The sequence below is a fragment of the Saccopteryx leptura genome, chromosome 10 (genome assembly GCF_036850995.1).
Source record: "Saccopteryx leptura isolate mSacLep1 chromosome 10, mSacLep1_pri_phased_curated, whole genome shotgun sequence".
NCBI classification, from domain to species: Eukaryota; Metazoa; Chordata; class Mammalia; order Chiroptera; family Emballonuridae; genus Saccopteryx; species Saccopteryx leptura.
The window spans coordinates 39,775,360-39,799,363 of NC_089512.1; the positions used below are offsets into that span (position 1 = coordinate 39,775,360).

The 24,004-nt window shown below is 38.5% G+C and overlaps 1 protein-coding gene across 6 annotated transcripts in view; it reads left to right on the top strand.

Moving 5' to 3' along the window:
* PPP2R3A (protein phosphatase 2 regulatory subunit B''alpha) overlaps positions 1 to 24,004 on the top strand; it is a 255,934-nt gene that overhangs the window by 132,721 nt on the left and 99,209 nt on the right. For all 6 annotated transcript variants that reach the window (XM_066352130.1, XM_066352128.1, XM_066352132.1 and 3 more), the window contains 5 exons: positions 3,057 to 3,131; positions 13,512 to 13,598; positions 18,898 to 19,054; positions 23,192 to 23,240; positions 23,693 to 23,782. In XM_066352130.1, the coding sequence (XP_066208227.1) occupies positions 3,057 to 3,131; positions 13,512 to 13,598; positions 18,898 to 19,054; positions 23,192 to 23,240; positions 23,693 to 23,782 (458 nt within the window). The remainder of the gene's footprint in view (positions 1 to 3,056; positions 3,132 to 13,511; positions 13,599 to 18,897; positions 19,055 to 23,191; positions 23,241 to 23,692; positions 23,783 to 24,004) is intronic.

A 24,004-nucleotide genomic window follows, 5' to 3' on the forward strand; every position in this document is an offset into this window, starting at 1 on the left:
AGTTTTAAAGGAAATGGGAAAAACTAAAATGAAATTGTGGTATTGGATTGGAATCAGAGTGTCTGTATGATTGCATAGTTTTAATATATTATATAGATAGATAGATACTGAAAAAATAAGTATGTCTGTGTGCATAGCTTGTATAGATACATATATTCCTGGCTCTGCTTGCTAAGAAGGCCCAGGAGCAATGACACCCTAGTAGTAATGAGCACATCTGGCCCCCAAATTTGGTTTCTAAATACCATTCTACAATAAAAAGAACCAGGGCTACTTGGAGAAAAAATTGATTCCAGGCCTGGAACAAAGAAAATACGATGACCCTGAACCATCTTGGAATACCAGAAAATATGGAAGTGCTCATAAAAGGATGGGACGTGTCCAGAGGACACAGGAGCCAACCTGATAAGAGTTCTCAATGGCTAAAGCTATTGTCAATTTGAGCAACAAAATAAATGATAGTATTGGATTATAATTCTTAAAATAAAATAAATACCCATGAATATTTACTGATATAAATTGAACAAATAAGTAAGTACATGGGAAAGAGGGGAGAGCTCTTTCTTTCCAAAGAATTCCAGTTAACAAATGTCAAAGGAATGAGAAATACAGAATCACTACTAGATAACCAACACAAAAGAAATGTCACAGTCAAGTTCCACCAATAGCTGCTAAAACAAGGGGCAAAAGTTTACAGAGAAATGACTTCATAGTCTCAAGCAATCTACCCCATGATACTTACCAGTTATTAAGGGGAAATAATAACTTTGTGGTGGCAAGCCCGGAAGACATCACTTCAAGTGTGTTCAAAGTGAACACCACAAGTATAAGACATCTCAACATTACATACTCCTTGTATGACTGAACAGGACACAGCATCACTTCTCCGGTATACCTGCTAAAAGTATCACTTCAATCTAATCATGAGAGAGCAGACAAAACCACATGGAGAGACATTCTACAGAATAACTGATCAGAGCTCATTTAAAGTGTCAAAATCATTAAATACATGGAAAGACTATACTCTGGTTTCTCTTCAGATCGCATAAATCTTTCGCCTTTTACATGGAAAGACTGAGGAACTGTCACAGATTGGGAGAGACAAGTGAGACACAAAAACTAAATGCAGTGTAGGATTCTGGGACAGAAAAAGACATTAGGGGAAAGCAGGTTAAATTTGAATAAGGTCTGTATTGTATCAGATGTGTTCATTTTCTAGTTTTGATCTTTGTACTATGGCTTGTAAGTTGTTAACATTATGGGAAGCTGAGAAAAGGCCATAGGAAATTTCTCTGTAATATTTTTGCAACTCTTCTATAAGTCTAAAATTATCTCCAAATAAAATATTTTTAAAAAGTAGTAAAGTACATTGATTTTAGATTGTGTTGTTAGATATGTATAGCTAACTGATCTGAAGAAACAAAGAAAAAAGGTATAACTGATATCTGTCCACTGAAGACTTACCAATTAATAAATTATTTCTCTGTTGGTATTGCTATTGCCTTTGGTTATTAAGTTGACAGTAATTATCTCTAATAGGTTCTCTAGGCTTATTCAAAGTGCTTTAAAAATATAATTGGAAAATAGCAGTATTTCAAGGTTTTAATATTCTAACAGTCATCCATGAGAACAAGATTATCAGATTTTAAAGAAAATAAAATTCTAGCCTGGCCTGTGGTGGTGCAGTGGATAGAGCGCCAACCTGGAACACTGAGGTCACAGGTTTGGAACCCTGGGCTTGCCAGGACAAGGCACATATGATAAGCAACAAATGAACAGCTAGAATAAAGCAACTACTTCTTGTCACCCCCCCTCCTTAAAATAAATAAGTAAAATCTTTAAAATAAATAAATAAAGTAAATAAAATTCTAAATTGAAAACAGATTTCTCCACACAATTATTTTGATAGACATTAGCTGGCTTACACAACTTAACATAGATTTCAACCTACTTGGCTACAAGGCTTTTTTTTTAGAAGATTAAATTTAATAGGTGACATTGATCAACAAGTGTACATAGATTTCAGGTAAACATCACTACATCATTTGAATAGTCAATTATATTGCATATCCATCACCCAAATTCAAATCATTTTCTTTCACCTTATATTTGTCCCTCTTTACACCCTTCCCCCAATATTTCTTCCCTTGAACTCCCTCCCCCTGGTATCCGCTGTACTTTTATCTATGTCCATGAGTCTCAGTTTTATATCCCACCTATGTGAAATCATACAGTTTTTAGCTGACCAGGCGGTGACACAATGGATAGAGTGTTGGCCTAAGACACTGAGGACCCAAATTCAAAACGCTAAGGTTGCTGGCTTGAGCACAGGCTCATCTGGTTTGAATGAGGGCTCTCTAGGTTGAGTGTGAGGTCACTGGCTTGAGTGTGGGATCAAGGACATGACCCCATGCTCGCTGGCTTGAGCCCAAAGGTCGCAGGGTTGAAGTCCAAGGTTGCTGGCTTGAGCAAGGGGTCACTGGCTCATCTGCAGCTCCCCAGTCAAGGCATGTATGAGAAAGCAATCAATGAATAACTAAGGTGCTGCAACTATGAGTTGATGCTTCTCATCTCTCTCCCTTCCTGTCTGTCTGGCCCTGTCTGCTGTCTGGCCCTTTCTCTCCCACTCACTCTCTCGCTAAAAAAAAAAAAAAAAAAAAAATCTTGTGCCTTTAGGTTAAGAAAGAATTACTCCAGTTAGCTTGTGTCTATATCCTTTCTGCAATCCCTACCATGATCTGTGGGATGAATTTCCCTGACTTTCTTGGTGTGTTAGAATTACAGTACATACCTAAAATAGTTGAATCAGCAATCACCAAATATAGCTAAATTAAAATTTTAACTTTTTATTGAAATAATTAAAAAGCACACATAAGTATGCTTATGATACAATTTAAATTTAATAAAGTATTAATTAAATTTTAAGTGCATTGCTCAATATTCTAAAATAGCAAGTTTGCTCAACTGGCAGCATATTCTATAGGAAGGACAAAATTCTGTAAGGATTTTAGTGGGGTTTTTTGTATGTTTATTTAGTTTTGGTTTGTTTTCTTCAGGATGTGGTGGATACGCACCCTGGCCTCACGTTCCTGAAAGATGCTCCAGAATTCCACTCCCGCTACATCACCACGGTAAGCTGGTCCTCTTTTGTCTTAATAAACCTCTGTAAGTCTCCTTTTCTCACTGTTTAGTTTCCAGGCTTTCAGATTTTAATGCAAAAGGTACATGGGCTATAGTGATTATTTTAAGTGGAAGAAAGGTACAGTAAATTGAAATTAATTATTTATATCTATTTCCCTTCCTAATATATAATTAGTGTTTATGGGGTTTCTTGTATACAGAATTAAGTAATATATTCATTCTGTTCAGTCAGTCTTAAGAGGTATTCCTTTTGCTATGTCATGAATGTTGATACCTAGTGATCTTTAGCACTTGCATGTAATACCAAAAAGAATTGTCAAGTCTCTCCCAGAAAAAGATGTGTCTGTAGTACCCCAAAGTTAGACATGGACTTGGTATTAAGAAATAGCTTGCCTGACCAGGTGGTGGTGCAGTGGATAGAGCGTCGGACTGGGATGCGGAGGACCCAGGTTTGAGACCCCGAGGTCACCAGCTTGAGCGTGGGCTCATCTGGTTTGAGCAAAGCTCACCAGCTTGGACCCAAGGTCGCTGGCTTGAGCAAGGGGTTACTTGGTCTGCTGTAGCCCCACGGTCAAGGCACATATGAGAAAGCAATCGATGAACAACTAAGGTGTCGCAACGAAAACTAATGATTGATGCTTCTCATCTCTCTCTGTTCCTGTCTGTCTGTCCCTATCTATCCCTCTCTCTGACTCTCTGTCTCTGTAAAAAAAAAAAAAAAAGAAATAGCTTATGTGTAATCAGAAAACAAATCAAGTAAGAATTAAAATAACACAATCACAATCTATTCATGAGGGGCTCTCATTCCGTTTCTCTTGTACTGCCTTATTTCATCAATGCCGGGCAGGGGGTGACTTATGAGTAGGAGCACCCAGCAGCCATGTCAGGCTTCCTCAGCCCTAGCTCCCAGAGATGAGCCCGCACACACCTCACATTCACAGCCACACTCAAGTTAGATGGCTCTGGCCTCTGGCTCAGGTCCCCCAGTAAAGAGGGCAGTCTTCTCATCTTAGGGTACTTTTTGTTTGCCATGAATTTGTTGGGTTACAGAAAACTGCTGGTTTCTTTTCTCCTATAGAAAATTCATTCTTTGCTTTTACATTGGTTTTCATCTGTCACAAAACTTTTGAGACTTTAAGCCAGGAGGTGTCATTGTCATCTAAGACTGTCTCAGAAGTTATTTTAGCCTGTTAACCTTAACTGTACTAAATTACCTCCACCACAATCACCTGGGCCCAGTGTCACCCTTCTTTCCCACTTGGATTACTTCTACTTGGTCTCCCTGCTTACACCCTCAATGCCCTATAGTCTAGTCTCCACAAAGCAGTTACCCTCTGACAATATGTCAGGTCATGTCATTCCTATGCTCAAACCCTCCAGTGGTTTCCCATCTCACTCACAGTAAAAGCCAGAGTCCTTGCCCAGATGCTTCATAATGCCCCCCTCACACCCCATCTTCTGATCTTCTCTCCTACCACCTGCCCCTTCAGCCACAGTGGCCTCCTCCCTGTTTCTAGAACATACCAAACCCAACTTCGGCCTCAGGTCCTTCGTTCTTATTCTTTGCTCTGCCCAGAATGCTCTTCCTACAGATTTACCCACAGCCCGCTCTCTCACTTCATGCAGATATGTGCTCAGATGTTTCTTTATTAGTGAGGCCTTCCTGATTCCCTTCTGCCTCTTCACCTTCCTTCTCCCTGTGCGCCCTCCTCCTATACTGTCTCTTCCTTTGTTCTGCTTTATTTTCCTTCTTAGCTCTTAGATCATCAGATATTTAAATTTTTATTTGTTTATTGTCCATCTTCTTCTCTGTAAGTAAACTGCATGAGAGCAGGGACTTCTTTATATTTTCACTGCTGTATCTCCAATATGGAGAATAGTGCCTAGCACATAGTAGATGCACAGTAAATACTATTTATTGAGCGAATAAGTGAAATCATTCATGCGTAAGGATTCTACACATTAACTCTGGCTCCAGTCTCAAAGGGAATTATTGGGTTCTAATTGTTGACAGTTCTGTAAACTTGGGGTATATTAATAGCATAATTTAGAATCTTAAGAGTTAGAGAAGGTCTTTGAGATAATCTAGCTCAACTTTCTACCACTTTAGAAAATGTATAGAGGACCTTTAATTGAAATTTATTCTTAGAAAAGATGTTAAAGAACAGAATTATAAAATAGAGGTAAATTTTGTTTCTCTACACTTTTTAATTTGGTATTTAAGTTTGATGATCTGTGGTCATCTAGCAAGTGGTTCCAAGGAATTTTTATAACTTCAGGGTAAAAAACCATGAAACAATTTTATTCATGTATTACTGAGAAATTTTATTGCATTGTTTAAAAAAAAGAACTACATTGGCTAATTAATTGGCTGAAATTAATTTTCTCTGCAGAATGTTTTCATGGCATTTGTATATTATTTATGTTTTTAAATTTTATACTTCAGCCTGATGAGGTGGTGGCACAGTGGATAGAGCTTTGGACTGGGATGCGGAGGACCCAGGTTTGAAACCCCAAGGTCGCTGGCTTGAGCAAGGGGTCACTCGCTATGCTGTAGCCCCCCAGTCAAGGCACATATGAGAAAGCAATCAATGAACAACTGAGGAGCTGCAACAAAGAATTGATGCTTCTCATCTCTCTCCCTTCCTGCCTGTCTGTCCCTGTCTGTCCTCTCTGTCTCCTCTGTCACACACACAAAAAATGTATACTTCATTGTTAGTTTTATGCTACTTTATCCCAATTCATAAAAATGAATTTATTATTCAGAAGTAGTCAAAGTATTAAGTACTTATGAGGAAACAATGATAACAAAGCAATTCAAATAGCATCATAAATATTAAGCAAAATCCAATTGAGAAAATAGAATGTACATCTGTATTTACTGAGATATGTGTATCACAGCAGGCTCCGGCCAGTTGCTCAGCAGTAGAAAGTCAGCCCAACATGTGGAAGTCCTGGGTTTGATTTCCGGTCAGGGCACACAGGAGCAATCATCTGCTTCTCCACTCCTCCCCCTTCTGTCTCTCTCTCTCCCTCCTACCCTCCTGCAGCCGGGTTCGAGAATTTTGGCCCCAGGCAGTGAGCATGGCTCCATGGCCTCACCTCAGGTACTGAAATAGCTCAGTTGCTGAGGAAAGGAGTAGTTGGCCCCAGATGGGCAGAGCATTGCCCTGTAGGGGACTTGTTGGGTGGGTCCTGGTCAGAGCACATGTAGGAGGCTGTCCTCTCCTCCTCCCTGCCTCCCTGCCTCTCACTTAATAAAAATAAAATAAAAAGTTAGTCAATGGCATGAAGTCATTTAAACTTTTACATTATTTTAGAATACAGTGAGTTTTTCTAGTACAAATACAACATATGCTTTCTGATGTGAAATTAATTAATTTTGTTATTAAAGGCATAAAAGTTGGCCAAATTAGAGAGGCATAATTCTCTACCCTGCTCATGGCAAAGACAGATGAGATCACACTACTTCTAGTGTGTTTACAAAGACCAGCCTCAGAATTAATGACAAGTATCTCAGAAAAGGCAAAAGGACCCTATTGAATGTTATATAATCTCAATGGCACACAGTGTAGAACAGTTAATACAGGGTGGGATAAAAATAGGTTTACAGTTGTTCGTATGGAAAATAATACAATAATTAATAAATAATACAAGAATAAACTTTCACATACTTATAACTGTAAACCTACTTTTGCCCCACCCTATATATTTTGTTTGCAAACTAGAGTTATTCAGTTATTTGACTTTATTGTTGGAAGAAACTGCTGACAAGAGTATGATTCAAACATTAGTTTATATGTGGCACATACATGATGAAGAAAAGTTGGGCAACTTTTTATATTTATCACTGAAAACCTATGCTATAGAAAAAGAGTTTTTGCTTGTTTGTTTTGTAACTGTTTTTAGGCTGAAAGACAGAACATCAACTATGCATACAAGCAAATGACATTACTACCCAAATAAGAGATTACACCTGGTGTCACTCCTATTCTCCTTTATTTCTAGAGAAGAGATGGCAATGGAAAAAAAAAACCCACTTTGATATTGAGTGAAAATGAAAATTGGAAATACTAACAAATTATAGCCCTTGAGTTTGCAGTTTTGCATGCCATGCAAAGGAATTACCAGTGAATAAGTCTCCACTTATCCTAACTGGCATGTGCTGACTTTTGAGGAAAGAGGTGCTCACATGAGTTTTTAAAATAAGTGTTGAGATTGAAAATACTTCTTTATAACATTGGTGCTGACAATAAAAAGATATTTCTGTGGCCTTTCCAGATGGTGTCTTACTGATGTGTTCAGTGTCTTGACTGACCTGAATCCATCATGTCTGGCTGAAATGCCAGGATTTTAACTGTTGAGGCCAAGGCACTGATATTTGCTGAGATGACTAAACTGTGGTGGAAGCTGCTCATCACTAACAGCTTAACTCTTTCCCCTTAAGAATTTTTTTCTCTTGCCTGACCAGGCGGTGGCACAGCGGATAGAGCATCGGACTGGGATGCAGAGGACCCAGGTTCGAGACCCCAAGGTCGCCAGCTTAAGTGCAGGCTCATCTGGTTTGAGCAAAGCTCACCAGCTTGAACCCAAGGTCGCTGGCTTGAGCAAGGGGTTACTCAGTCTGCTGAAGGCCCACAGTCAAGGCACATATGAGAAAGCAATCAATGAACAACTAAGGTGTTGCAACGAAAAACTGATGATTGATGCTTCTCATCTCTCTTCATTCCTGTCTGTCTGTCCCTATCTATCCCTCTCTCTGACTCTCTCTGTCTCTGTATTAAAAAAAAAGAATTTTTCCTCTTGATAGATAAAGAACTGATTTTTATTAGATGTTTTTTAATGTCAAAATTCTGCAGAAGACCAGGAAGAAATACTTTTCAGAGCCATATTACCCAAGGTGGATCAGGAACCCTTTCACCACTCCCTGCCAAGTAGAAGAGCCCGACGTCCAGCACGAGTATATTCATCTGCTTTTAAGTCACCTCCAGTGAGCAGTCTCTCATTTGTGTCTGCATTCGACCACCCCTCAGAAACTATCAGACAGATTCACCTAATGCTTATTTCCATTTCTGGTGACCTATAGTTGTGAATTAGAGGTCTCCATTTAAATAAGAATAAAGAAAAAGAAAGAAAACTGACTTATGATTCAAATTGTCTATCAAATTGACTAGAGATAATATAGTGAAAAAGTGTCAAATTTCATTCCTTTCACTGACAGTAAACAATTATTATTCTTCTTAAATTTTTGTTCCATATTTTTTTAATGTAGGTTATTTCTTTTTTATTGTCCTAAAGTGGTATTACAGAAGGAAAAATGTAATGTAGAACCAGCAGCTACAGGCTCTAACCACTAGATGGTGCTCATACCTCGGTAAACTAAAATGCTGAATCAGTAACGTGGAAACCAATCAATGTGCTAGTGAAGGAGGGCACTAAATAAGGAGATTTAGGCAATGAAAAAATGGAATATAGATACATTTTTTATAGTATTAGGTAAGTAGATAAAAAGAGGCTAAAAGAAGAAATGTTTAACAGTCTAAACATTTGCAAATTTTAAACATTCTGTCAAACAAAAATTGAACATGAAAAGAATAAAAAGCAAAAATACAGATTAAAAATTTGTAATTTTTAAGTGTAACACAGTACTTATATAAGTAATGTAAAATATTTGTGAAGTATATAAATACAAAATTTATAGAGACAGGAAACTTAGACTTTAAGATGAATTTATATTCAAAATCAAGAAATAAGCACAAAAATCTAAAAATGTTCAACAGAGGAAAATTTGGTGTAATAATATGTATCAAAATTGGCTTTAACTTGAGAGAGAAGACATGGAACTGTGATACATGATATTAACATTTATTTTCATATATATATTTTAATCTTTGTTAAAAGTCCTCCAGCTTTTTTATATGAACTTCTGCCAAGCTAGTGCTAATACAGTGTTAATTAAGACACATTCTCTTGCCTGACCAGGCAGTGGCGCAGTGGATAGAGCTTTGGACTGGGATGCGGAGGACCCAGGTTTGAGACCCCAAGGTCGCCAGCTTGAGCGCTGGCTCATCTGGTTTGAGCAAAGCTCACCAGCTTGAACCCAAGGTCACTGGCTTGAGCAAGGGGTTACTCGGTCTGCTGAAGGCCCACAGTCAAGGCACATATGAGAAAGCAATCAATGAACAACTAAGGTGTCGCAATGTGCAACGAAAAACTAATGATTGATGCTTCTCATCTCTCTGTTCCTGTCTGTCCCTATCTATCTATTCCTCTCTCTGACTCTCTCTCTGTCTCTGAAAAAAAAAAAAAAAAAGACACATTCTCTACTTGAAACACCTCAGTCAGAGTCAGAGTGATTGGGGACAGTTGGGAAATTAGACACAGATAGTCTCATTTCACCTAATGCAGGAATCCTGACAAGTTCTGTCTAAATAATTATGGTGAGAAGAAACCTCACTTCAGTATAAGGGCATTTCTATCCACTGCTTCTAGTTCTGCTCTTTGCTACAAAACAGAAAAGTCAGCTGCTTCCATCTGATAGCCATTCAGATAGATCTTGGTCATATCTATGCTCTACCAGTGGTCGGCAAACCATGGCTCATGAGCCAGATGGGGCTCAATCAGATTGAGGACATTTTTAGCAAAGATCAGTTTAGGAGTACCCTAATTAAGTTAATAACAATGTACCTACCTATACAGTTTAAAAATTTTGGCTCTCAAAAGAAATTTCAGTTGTACTGTTGATATTTGGCTCTGTTGACTAATGAGTCTAATCTAATTTTTCCTTAAGAGTAAATGTTTACTACATTAGTAGTATCTTTCACAATAATTACTATTTAATGAAATATTTAAATAAAAAATGTTATTTAATTAAATAAATTATTTACACATATATTAAATTAAATTATTAATAATATATTTACCCTTATTTTATGTTTTCTGCACATTTTATATCAATCTATCTATAAATCATAGACAATAATACTGCTTACGTGAAATACTAATTAGAGACCTTTCTAGGATTGGCATCCATCTGCTATTCAAAACTCTGAATAGATTTATTCAACTAGTTATGAAACCAACCCATATGTTTCTGTCACAGATGTAACACAAAAATCTTTGTTACATAGCTTTCAAATCTCATTTATTTATCAAGCACTTTTCCAAAGAAGACATACAGATGGCCAACAGGTACATCAAAAGATATTCAGCATCACTGGTCATCAGGGAAATGCAAATCAAAACTACAGTGAGATATCACCTCATACCTGGCTGTTATCAAAAAGACAAGAAATAATAAGTGGCAATGTGGACTATTGATGGGAATATCAATTGGTGCAACCACTATGGACAACTGTATAAAGGTTCCTCAAAACATTAAAATAAACCACCATGCAATCCAGCAATTCCACTTCTGGGTAGTTATCTGATGAAAATGCAAACACTAACTCAAAAGGATATATGCATCCCATGATAATTGCAGCATTATTTACAATAACCAAGATATGTAAACAATTTAAGTATCTATCAACAGATGAATGGATGAACAAAACTACACAATGGAATATTATTCAGCCATAAAAAAGAATGAATTATTTTAATTTATGACAGTGTTGACAACCTTGAAGGCATTGTGCTAAGTAAAATAATTCAGAGGATAAATACTGTATGATCTCACTTATATGTGGAATTTAAAAAAAAACACACACACACCAAACTCATAGATACAGAGACAGATTGGTGTTTACCACAGGCAGGGAGAAATAAGTGAAGGGAGTCAAAAGGTACAAACTCTAGTTATAAAATAAGATCTGGGGATGTGATATACAGCATAGTGACAACAGTTAATAATACCATATCGCATATTTGAAAGTTGTTAAGAGAGTAAATCTTAAAATTTCTCATCACAGTGCGGAAAAATTCTGTAACCATGTATGATGAGAGATGTTAAGGAGAGTGACTGTGGTGATTATTTCATAATATATAGAAACTGATATAATGTAGTCAATTAACTCAATTTTTGAAAAAACTAGCCTGACTGTTGGAGGTGCAGTGGATAAAGCATCAACCTGGAACACTGAGGACACCAGTTTGAAGCCCTAAGGTCTCTGGCTCTGAGTACTAGGTCATCAGCACGGGGTTGCTGGCTTGAGTAGTGAATTGTCCACACGACGTCAAAGCTCTCCAGCATGAGCCTAAAGGCCACTGGCATGAAAAGCCCAAGGTCACTGTCTTGAGCAAGGGGACACTGGCTTGGCCCTGGTCAAGGCACGTACGAGAAGCAGTCAGTGCACAACTAAAGTGAAAGCAACTATAAGTTGATGCTCCTCACCCTCTCTCCTTTCCTGTCCCTCTCTCTCTCACTCTCTCTTTCAAATAAAAAAAAAATTATCAGGCAATTATTGACCAGATAATATACACAGAGCACCATGTCAGGCACTGGCATGCAAGTCAAGAAAAACCAAATTCCTTAGAGTTTGAAGGTGATGATGGTCAGGTGCACTAGTATTTAGAATATAACCACAGGATAACTGAAGGAGACAGGAGCACAGAAGTCAGAGCTCCACCCCAGTACCTGTTCTGGATCTTCCTAGGGAGTTGGCAACTGAGCTAGATTCTGATGGGTCAGAAGGAGTTAGCACTGGTAGAAGGGGTGGGGTGAGGAATGCTGGGTAGAAGTCTGGACCTTCATCTTGAGGCTAGTTTTTTCTTTTGTTTGAGAGTCACTCTGCTAAAGAATCCAGAAGCAGAATGGTAGTTTAGTCACTCATTAGGTCTACTTTTTGAATAGATTTCCAAATGTCTTCCCTTTTTTGTTCTTTTTGCATTAAAATAACTTTTAAAAGGGATCTAACCTCTTCCATGATAAAACCAACAGGGATACAGGATTTCTTTTTTTTATTGTTAAATTTAATGCAGAGACATTGATAAATCAGGGTACATATGCTGTGAGAAAACTCCAGATTATTTTGACATTTGATTATACTGCATACCCCCCACCCAAAGTCAAATTGCCTTCCGATCACCTTCTATCTGGTTTTCTTTGTGCCCCTCCTCTCCCCCCACCCCCTCTCCTTCCTCACCCTCCCCCATACCCCCCCCCCCGTACCATCACATTCTTGTCCATGTCTCTGAGTCTCATTTTTATGTCCCATCTATGTATGGAATCATATAGTTCTTAGTTTTTTCTGATTTACTTATGTCACTCCGTATAATGTTATCAAGGTCCATCCATATTATTGTAAATGATCTGATGTCATCATTTCTTATGGCTGAGTAGTATTCCATAGTGTATATGTACCAAAGCTTTTTAATCCACTCGTCCTCTGACGGACACTTGGGCTGTTTCCAGATCTTCGCTATTGTGAACAATGCTGCCATAAGCATAGGGGTGCATTTCTCCTTTTGGAGCTGTTCTATGGTGTTCTTGGGGTATATTCCTAAAAGTGGGATAGCTGGGTCAAAAGGCAGTTTGATTTTCAATTTTTTGAGGAATCAAGGATACAGGATTTCTATGTTATTAGACAATTAAAATCAAAACCAAAGCAATCCAAAAAGCTACTTAAATTGTTCTCATCACTGCTTCCTTTTGGAGAAAAAAAAATCTAATAGGCCAAAGGGAAGTTACTGGGTAGGAGTAACCCCAGGTAAAATTGAGAATGCACTATGGCCCCCTACCTCTAGTATTGCAGCCTTGTGTTTCTTTTCTGATTCGCCCCTACACCACAGCACACACTTCCTCAATCTCAGACACATTTGATACCCATCCCCTCCCTCCCACCTTGTCCAATGTCTTCTCCAAAGTTTCACATCTGTTAAAATCAGTAAAACACTAGCCAACAACAGAATTGTTAATGTCCAAATAAGGACTTGGAAAGGAAATTATTGCAGATGTATTTGTGTTTCTAGAGAGACTCTGCAAGGCTGTAAGTCTTTAGGACTCCAGTGAATAAGGCTATAATCACCAGAATAATGATTCTCTCACATTGGCAGCCATTCTTCTGACCCATTCATTGTTAAGCAAACCCGCATGTATTTTTCACCTTATTTACCTTTCCAAAGCAGCCAGCCCAGTAAGCACTACTTGAATCCGGTATTGCTGTGTAAGATGAAAGGTGAACATAAAGTAGGCAGCTGGAAATGCAGACTTGTGAGCAGAGATTGTTTTTTATTCCTGGATTCATAGGGGCAGATGCAAACTATATGGCTGTAGATTTTTTAAAGAGTGTTATTTTTTACTAGAAATGACACTTGACATAGAAAGCCAAAACTTAACTGGCTCAAAGTATATTCATAAGATGCAATGGCCTTTGTCAAAGTAACTGATATCTTTAATATTTTTATTTGGTTTTGTTTTCCTTTGGAACCAGGTTATTCAGAGAATATTCTACACAGTGAACAGATCTTGGAGTGGAAAAATTACTTCAACAGAATTAAGAAAAAGCAACTTTTTGCAAGTATGCCTCGTTGGAATTCATATATAAGGAGCGATTTAAATAATATTTTTACTTCATTTAACAAATATTTGAATGCTTATTATATGCAGTGCTCTGTCACTACTTTCATTCATTAAGCAATTATCAGATATTTGGGATGTGTTGGGGGTAAAATGAACAACCAGGAATTTTTACATCAGTGCATGCACTATGGAGCGAAAAAGGAAGTTCATAGCCATATCTGACTTGAAAAGTTCCACAGAAATGTATAATAACTATGCAAAGAAGCCTTCACAGAAGGACTGGCACCTCAGAAATATCAGGAGTTTACTAATATAAAACGTTAGGAGAAAGGGTGATTCCAGATAAAGGAAGCAGCATAAGCAAAGGCCCGAAAGCAGGAAAGCATCCTGTTCAGGAACTGCAGAGCCTCTTCATGGCCAAAGGCTCCGCAGAGACAGGGACCAGTATGAGGCCTGAGGGGTCAGGGCCAGGGTGGAAGGGCTTTGCAAGAGAAATAGAAGAATTTCAACTTGATCCTTTCAGAATGACTCTTTATCCAGCTCCTGCTGGAAAAGAAGTACTAAAATTCCTTTTAAGAAAGAGTATATTTTTCTAACAGAAATGTTTACCTGAAACCTATGTACCCTTATTGATCAATGTCAACCCATTAAATTTAATTTTATAAATAATTTGTTTTTTAAAAAGAGTACATTTCATTCAATCATTTTATTTATTTTATGGGAAAGTACTGACCACTAGTGGGAGCCTTTTACCAAGGTAATCTTCAGGCTAATTGTTCAAGCTTCTGTTAACCTGAAGAAGGTAGAATTGTTCACACTTGAAAATAAATGAAATATTTTATTTGAAATGAATGATAAGAAATGAAGTTTAGGCTAATAAGACAACCTTATTTATTCTTATTCTTTTTTTTTTTTTTTACAGAGTCAGAGAGAGGGATAGATAGGGACAGACAAACTGGAACAGAGAGAGATGAAAAGCATCAATCATCAGTTTTTCCTTGCAACACCTTAGCTGTTCATTGATTGCTTTCTCATATGTGCCTTGACCATGGGCCTTCAGCAGACTGAGTAACCCTTGCCTAAGCCAGCGACCTTGGGTCCAAGCTGGTGAGCTTTTGCTCAAACCAGATGAGCCCACGCTCAAGCTGGCGAACTCGGGGTCTCGAACCTAGGCCCTCCGCATCCCAGTCCAACACTCTATCCACTGCGCCACCGCCTGGTCTGGCCAACCTTATTTATTCTTTACTTTTTCCTATCTTTACTTGGGACAAAATAATGAAGACTTGGCAAAATTAGCAGCCCATAGTAAATATACAAACTGTATTCTAAAATGAACAGTAATCATCACAGTTATTATTAATATTTACAGAATGCCTGGTACATCCCTGGGCTCTCAGAAGGTAGCATGGGATGGGTTGAGATGGCAATGATTCCATCAAAGAGGCCTTACCTCTCATTTCTGTCAGACAGACTCCTGCAACTTTTTTTTTTTTTTTTTTTTTGTATTTTTCTGAAGCTGGAAACGGGGAGAGACAGTCAGACAGACTCCCGCATGCGCCCGACCGGGATCCACCCGGCACGCCCACCAGGGGGCGAAGCTCTGCCCACCAGGGGGCGATGCTCTGCCCATCCTGGGCGTCGCCATGTTGCGACCAGAGCCACTCTAGCGCCTGAGGCAGAGGCCACAGAGCCATCCCCAGCGCCCGGGCCATCTTTGCTCCAATGGAGCCTCCTTGGCTGCGGGAGGGGAAGAGAGAGACAGAGAGGAAGGAGGGGGCAGGGTGGAGAAGCAAATGGGCGCTTCTCCTATGTGCCCTGGCCAGGAATCGAACCCAGGTCCCCCGCACGCCAGGCCGACGCTCCACCGCTGAGCCAACCGGCCAGGGCCTACCTCTCATTTCTGAAGCGCATTAGAGTTTGTAGTTTCTCGATCATTATTATAATCCATAATTTTTTAATTATGATAAAATTTAAGGCCCAAATATGATTGAATGACCTAGATAAGATCAAACAGCAAGTAAGTGGCTGAATTGGAAATAGAACTCAAGTGTTGTGCTTCCTAGAACATGACTTTCCCTTCTGTTTTATTCCCTACCCCTCTCCTTAGCCTTCCTCTTAATATATAAATATATGCTCACAAAACATTCTGATAATATAAACATATCTTGAATAATATCTGAAGTCACTATTCACACACAGACATACGTGGAGTATATATAGCAGTTCTGTTTTTTATGGCTGCTTTTTTTAGTTTATTTAATATATGTGATCATACTTATTCTGTTAACTTCTTTTTTACTTAACAATGTATCTTAACATTCTTTTAATTCCCATTAAATAAATTTATATATATATATATATTTGTATTTTTCTGAAGTTGGAAACGGGGAGGCAGTCAGACAGACTCCCGCATGCGCCCAACCGGGATCCACCCGGCATGCCCACCAGGGGGCGATGCTCTGCCCATCTGGGGCATCGCTCTTTTGCAACCAGAGCCATTCTAGCGCCTGAGGCAGAGGCCACGGAGCCATCCTCAGCACCCAGGCCAACTTTGCTCCAATGGAGCCTTGGCTGCAGGAGGGGAAGAGAGAGACAGAGAGGAAGGAGAGGGGAGGGGTGGAGAAGCAGATGGGCGCTTCTCCTGTGTGCCCTGGCCGGGAATCGAACCTGGGACTCCTGCATGCCAGGCCAGCGCTCTACCACTGAGCCAACTGGCCAGGGCATATCATTCTTTTAACTACTGCTTAATCTATGGCATAGCTATGCCAACTGTAATTAATTACATATTCCTCTATTGATGATGTATTTTCCTTATACAGTGATGCAGTGAACATCTCTGTACTTTCCTCTTGTGTTATATGAGTAAGAATTTCTTTAGAATAGACTACTGGAGGGAAAGTCCTGGACCAATGAGCATTTTCAGTTTGATAGATCCTGCCAACTTCCCTCCTAAAAGCCTGTACTCGTTCATACTTACACTTACATACTCACCAACAGCAGAAGGTATTGATCTTTTTCATTTTATGAAAATGAAAACTCCTTCTTGTACATAATCTGCTTTATACACATTAAAGAGCATTTTATAAGCTAAAACATTACAAGCAAATTTGGAAAACAAGAGTAATCATATTTTATCACCATAATACAACTAATATCATTTCTGTATGTGTTCTAGTCTCATTCATATGCATATTTAGAGTTAAGGATTTTACATAGTTCTTAGCATGTACAGTCTTGTATTGTGTACTTTACACTTACCAGGCATGAAGAGGAAAGTATTCAAATGTACATATTTGATAAGCATTTTAGTACTGCATCCTCCCTTCTTCGAGTACTCATAACCTTCCTGTCACCAAAAGAGCGTAGAGATGGAGATGACATCAGGTCAGCTTCACTAGCACTGCACCTTCTAATTACATCACAATTTTACATCATAGTCTTCCTTTATTTCTGTGTAGACTTTATAATTTGTACTGGATGCATTATCTTACATTGAGTAGAATTCATGTAATTTAGTAACTGATGTTATTTTTGCCTTTTCTAGGTGGCTCAATAGATAAAGCGTTGTCCTGCCACATCGAGACCATGGGTTTGATCCCCAGTTCCCTAGTCAGGGCAATATGAGAAGTAATCAACAAGTGTACAACTAAATAGAACAACTACGTGGAACGAGTTGATGCTTCTCTCTCTCTCTCTCTCTGTCTCTCCCTTCCCCTCTCTATGTCACTCTTTCAAACCAATGAAAAAAATTTTAATAATAATAATTTATGGCCTGACCAGGCAGTGGCACAATGGATAGAACATCAGACTGGGACACAGAGGACCCAGGTTTGAAATCTTGAGGTCACTGGCTTGAGCACGGTCTCATCCAGTTTGAGTGCAGGCTCACCAGCTTGAGCGCGGATTTGCTAGATAGAACGTGGGATGATAGACATGACCCTATGGTCTCTGGCTTGAGCCCAAAGGTCACTGGCTTTTAATCCAAGGTTGCTGGCTTGAGCCCAAGGTCACTGGCTTGAGCAAGGGGTCACTCACTCACTCTGCTGTAGCCCCCCACCCTGTCAAGGCACATATGAGAAAGCAGTCAATGAACAACTAAAGGAGCCACAACGAAGAATTGATGCTTCTCTCTCTCCCTTCCTGCCTGTCTGTCCTTATCTGTCCCTCTCTCTGACTCTCTGTCTGTCACACAAAAATAATAGTAATAATAATAATAATAATTTCTGTTGTTTTCAATTTGACAAAGTATTTTTGTTTCCCAGTATTTACATTTTAGAAAATATTTTTATCAAAGTTGTATTTACATTATGAAATGTTTACCTTTGTCCCTTAACATTTTTTACTTTGAATTTAATTTTCCATAATATTGACATATGTTTTCTTATATTAGTGTGAGTTTTCCTTTTTTATTTTTTTGACCTTCCTTTTAAATTTTATTTTAGATATCTCTTCTGGAGAACATAAACCTAGATTTGTTTGGGGGGCTAGCTTTTATACTCAATCTGAAAATCTTTTAGTAGGGAGATTTAACTCATTTATCTTTATTATGATTGTTCCTATATCTGATAATGTCATTTTGTTTTGTTTTTTCTATTTCCTAAGTTTCCTTATGGTTTCTTTTCCTTTTTTAATCTTTTATGTCTCAAAATATCATCTTTATCTCCCCACGTTTATGATCATTGACTAGTTTTAAGAATTCTGGTTTCAAAATCATTGTTTCTGGAGTTCTCCCCAGGGGTGCACAGTGTGTCAGGGGAAACTTCCAACTCTGGTCCCCAAAGCTTTACCCACCACCCAGGTTTCTTCCAGGCCACCACACATCATCATAATTGTATGTATAAGTCACCTTTATGGTAAACTTAATTGCATTACAAAACCAAGCCCTCTATATGTGGTTGCCCACTCTTCATAATAGAATAGATGGTCACTCTGGATAATCTTGAAAAGTTAAAAGCAATGTCAGTGTATGGCCATGTAACTAAGCCTGTTGTCTAATTGTTCTGCACTTGCTAATCTGGGAACCTCTGATAGGCTGTCGTCCCCTTGGTGATGGTCCTTCTCTTTTCTTGCTTTTAAATCCTCCACAATATCTAACCCTTTGTGAAGCATATTACAGAGCTTATAAATGCTTATAAAATGATCAGGAGGATGAGGTTTCCTATTAAAGTTCTTGGTTTAATACCAGGACTTAAAATGTTTAATTCAATTTAAAATAAAAATTTACTAGATTCTGTATAATCACCAAAGCTGAGTTTTCATAACTTTAAAATAAATTTTCTTTATTCATACCATTTCAGACTCTAGCCCTTTTGGAAGAAGAAGAAGATATAAACCAAATAACAGACTACTTTTCTTATGAACATTTTTATGTTATTTATTGTAAATTCTGGGAACTAGATAGTGATCATGACCTCTACATCAGCCAGGCGGATCTATCTCGATATAATGACCAGGGTGAGTTTCTATAGATGTTAAGACTTAACTGTTTTGAAGAAGGCAAGAGTTATATAAATTGTCCCCACTCAAAAAGGGAAATTCCCATTTCTTAGATGCTGTACCTCATCAGGTCCTCTTTAAAGGTCCAAGAGTTTTTAAGTGGGAGTGTGTGGAAATACTATGTTTTTTCTTTAGAAGTCAGGTGTAAGAGGAGGGGTTTGAAGGTAAGTAAGCCCTTAGTCTTAGTTTTGATGAGTTGGAGAAATCTATGAAGTGTTTATTTTCTGATTATGAACTGAATAAGATCCATATCTAGATCAAGTTTATTTGAAAGAGAATATGTATACACCTTTATAAATTTCTTACTTTACAGTATTTATACACAGCCATGGATGAAAATAATGTTTCTAACATGCTAATGTTTTTAAGGACTCTTACAAAACCTTGCTTTTTGGAATTTAGTTCCAGAAAAGTGTTTTTTTTTAAAGATGAATTTTGCATTATTTCTTTTGTTAGAAAACAAAACATTATCTATGACATACCATTTTGCTTTATTTTTACCAGTGATAAACTTAGAACCTCCCTATGGATTTAATATTTTTAACCAAGATTGATTCATTCTTCTCTCATAAGATTGTCCCTGAGAAGACATTGTTGATTTTTTTAAAATCAGTCTTTAGCCTTTTAGATGTTGCAGAGTACAAATCTTAAATAAATGCATTGAATTTTGCTTCTGCTCTTTGGCATACTGTCATCCCTCACCATGTCGTGGTTCACTTTTTGCAGTCTCACTGTATTGTGATATTTTTTTTTTGTATTTTTCCAAAGTTGGAAATGGAGGCAGACAGACTCCCGCATGCGCCCAACCGGGATCCACTCAGCATGCCCACCAGGGGGCGATGCTCTGCCCATCTTGGGGCGTCGCTCTGCCGCAATCAGAGCCATTCTAGCACCTGAGGCAGAGGCCACACAGCCATCCTCAGCGCCTGGGCAAACTTTGCTCCAATGGAGCCCTGGCTGCAGGAGGGGAAGAGAGAGAGAAGAAGGAGAGGGGGATGGGTGGAGAAGCAAATGGGCGCTTCTCCTGTGTGCCCTGGCCGGGAATTGAACCTGGGACTCCTGCACACTAGGCCAACACTCTCCCACTGAGCCAACCGGCCAGGGCCCTGTATTGTGAATTTTTAAATTATATATATCTAATTTTATATCATGAATTTTTCTCTATATCACGGAATTTTGCGGTATATAGGTATTTTTATATATTTATTATTTTAATTATTTTTGCAGTAAAATAAGCATTTTCTAGCCTAAAAAATTAAAAACTATAAGAAAGTATAAAAATATTAATTAAAACATATTAAAAGAATATTAAATCAAAATAAAATATGTAGCATACAGCAGATGAGTAGACAAAGACACGTACAGAAAACACATAGTAAGTGTTTATAAGAGTATGGGAAAGGTTAGTAACAGTGTGGGAAAGGTTTATAAGAGTGTGGGGAGGGTTTATAAAGCCTTTAAATATATACAAATAAAATAAGTATAAGGTTGCTACTTTGCAGATTTTCACCTATCGCAGGGGGTTCTGAACCTAACCCCCATGACAGAGGAGGGACCACGATATCTGTGTACACGTTAAGAAGAGGTTCATTCTATATAATGTCAAGTTTCATAGAACTTTCATATTTAAGAAACAGAGTTCTACCTCAGATTCTCTGGTGCCCACCAGGCATGAAGAGGAAAATACTCAAATCTATATATTTGATAAGCATTTTAGTATTGTATCCTCCCTTCTTTGAGTACTCATAACCTTCCTGTCACCAAAATAGTGTAAAGATGGAGATGCACATCAGGTCAGCTTTACTAGCTTTGCACTTTCTGATTACCAGTGGGTTAAGTATCCTTGCCTTTCCTATACAGCCCTTTTTGTTTTTTTGGTCTGGTTCAGATTATTAATCCCCCAAAACAGGACTCAACAAGTCTAGAGGAGTGTGTGTGTGTGTGTGTGTGTGGTGTGTGTGAATGTTTGAGAGAGACAGAGAGACAGAGACAGAGAGACAGAGAGAGGGACAGATAGGGACAGACAGACAGGAAGGGAGAGAGATGAGAAGCATCAATTCTTCATTGCGGCACCTTAGTTGTTCATTGATTGCTTTCTCATATGTGCCTTGACCAGGGGGCTACAGCAGACCGAGTGACCCCTTGGTCAAGCCAGTGACCTTGGGCGCAAGCTGGTGAGCCTTGCTCAAACCAGATGAGCCCGCGCTCAAGCTGGTTACCTTGGGGTCTCGAACCTGGGTTCTCCGCATTCCAGTCTGACACTCTGTCCACTGCACCACCTCCTGGTCAGGCTAGAGGATTTTTTATATAAGCTTTGATATGTGGTCAGACATGGCTCTACTGACACCCTTACTCTCAACAGTCTTCATCCAAACTAATTTACCTATAGGTTGACTGTACTTAACTTTATGCAGAAGAGCTAGATGCTGATAGCTGCTAACTCTCTAATGACCTTATCATTGGTTCTGAAAGTCTGGTGTGCATGCCATTGTCTGGGGCACTTGTTAACAGATTCCTGTCTCCACCATCCCTATGTCTGAGATCCACTGTCATCTTTTTTTTTCTTTAATATTTTTTTAAATTTATTTATTGATTTTAGCCAGAGAGGAAGGGAGAGAGACAGACAGACAGAAACATCAGTCTGTTCCTGTATGTGCCCCGACCGGGGATCAAACCAGCAGCCTCTGTGCTTCAGTCCAATGCTCTAACCAACTGAGCTATCCAGCCAGGGCTGTCATCTCCTTTTTAAAAAAAAAAAAAACTAATATATTGGTTATTTTGAACCCACATGATGTACACTACTCTAGATCAGCAATTTTCAAACTGTGTGCAGCAGCAGGCACACCGGTGTGCAACAAGACTGTTTAAAACATGCACTACCGCCTGACCAGGCAGTGGCGCAATGGGTAGAGGTCAGACTGGGATGCAGAAGACCCAGGTTCGAGACCCCAAGGTCGCCAGCTTGAGCATGGGTTCATCTGGTTTGAGCAAAAATTCACCAGCTTGGACCCAAGGTCACTGGCTCAAGCAAGGGGTTACTCGGTCTGCTGAAGGCCTATGGTCAAGGCACATATGAGAAAGCAATCAATGAACAACTAAGGTGTCGCAATGCGCAACGAAAAACTAATGATTGATGCTTCTCATCTCTCCGTTCCTGTCTGTCTGTCCCTGTCTATCCCTCACTCTGACTCTCTCTCTGTCTCTGTAAAAAATAAAAATAAAATAAAATAAAATAAAAACATGCACTACCTGTTTAGTCAAGAGCACTGATCTCTTTTCCCTTAGATTGTCAAATTTTAAAAAAATGACAACAACAAATACAACAATAGCTGTCTGATATAAATGAATTAAAATTATACCTATTTTTTGTCAGATTGCAACAAATATGTTTTTTGGTGTGCCACAGAATTTTAGTAATTAGCTGATGTGTGCCATGAGATGAAAAGGGTTGAAAATCACTGTTCTAGACCATCTAGGGTCTGCCATCAAAGCAACGTACTATCTTGATATATCTGTCTCTCCTTGAATAAAACTTACTGATGGAATTTTAAAAAATTACACATTATAGCATGTTATATCCTGGACTTTTATAGATGAAATGTATGTTTATGGTGTGTTTTGGTATCTTGTAAAATCCTACTTGAAAGCATTCTGCATTGTTTTACTCAGTTTCCCTTATATTAGGAGCTAATGATCAATACCCCCTAGAATTGAATGCTAAAATTTGTCTTGTTTTAGAGGAAAAGTTGTCTTGTCTTATTAGATAACAAGATCAACACAACTTCTATATGTGCATTTTGGTCCTAGTTGTCAGGATGTCCAGAACTCACTTGGTGCTCAACTATAATTAGTACTACATCCCAGCTGTCAGACACATCCATTTGCATGTTCTTGTTTTAAATGATTGATTGATTGAGCCACCTCAAATTCTTATTTTCAAAAAGTCTAAATAATACATAAGTAAAATTTTAACTACTCATATTCTCCCATGGAAGATTATTATGTTTTAGCTTATGACAACTGAAAATAAATTTGCCAAAAGTACTCCTTTTATGGAGCATGTTTCTAACTAGTTTTGTACTTATTTATGTTTAGCTTCTTCAAACAGAATTATTGAAAGGATATTCTCTGGGGCAGTAACGAGGTAAGAAAAAGCACCCGAATTTTAAAATGAACTATAAGCAAAACTGTAACAAGCTTTCTGCACAATTCGCTAGTGCTGTAGGTCAGATAATACCCTATAATATATGTAGTCATGGCTTCATACAAGATAGTAGTCATTCTTTGATGTATGAATTATTTATCTAAATACAGGTAGCAGTATTTGATCCTGGTCATTATTTGCATTTAAATTACAAACCAGATTTTTTTTCTTCATTTCTGCAAATGCCTTCTGGTTTCACCTTCTCAGCCTTTGAAAATATGATAGGCTATGGAAGGGGTTGCCCTTTTGAGGTTCCAGCATTCTAATTGTTTTCTTTAATTAATGTCCAAAGGAAGATAATACTTTATGTCTTTGTCTGTCATCTTGCTAAATTTATCTGAGTAATTTCTCAGGAAACTTTAAAACCATGTTGTTTTATTTTTCTTTCCCAGGGGAAAAACAGTACAGAAAGAGGGAAGAATGAGCTATGCAGATTTTGTTTGGTTTTTGATATCTGAGGAAGACAAACGGAACCCCACCAGGTACGACTTCTACGTTTCCTTTGCCAAGATGTTAAAAACATGAACAGGCCCTGGCCGGTTGGCTCAGTGGTAGAGCGTCAGCCCAGCATGTGGAAGTCCCGGGTTCGATTCCCAGTCAGGGCACACAGGAGAAGCACCCATCTACTTCTCCACCCTTCCCCCTCTCCTTCCTCTCTGTCTCTCTCTTTCCCTCCTGCAGCCAAGGCTCCATTGGAGCAAAGT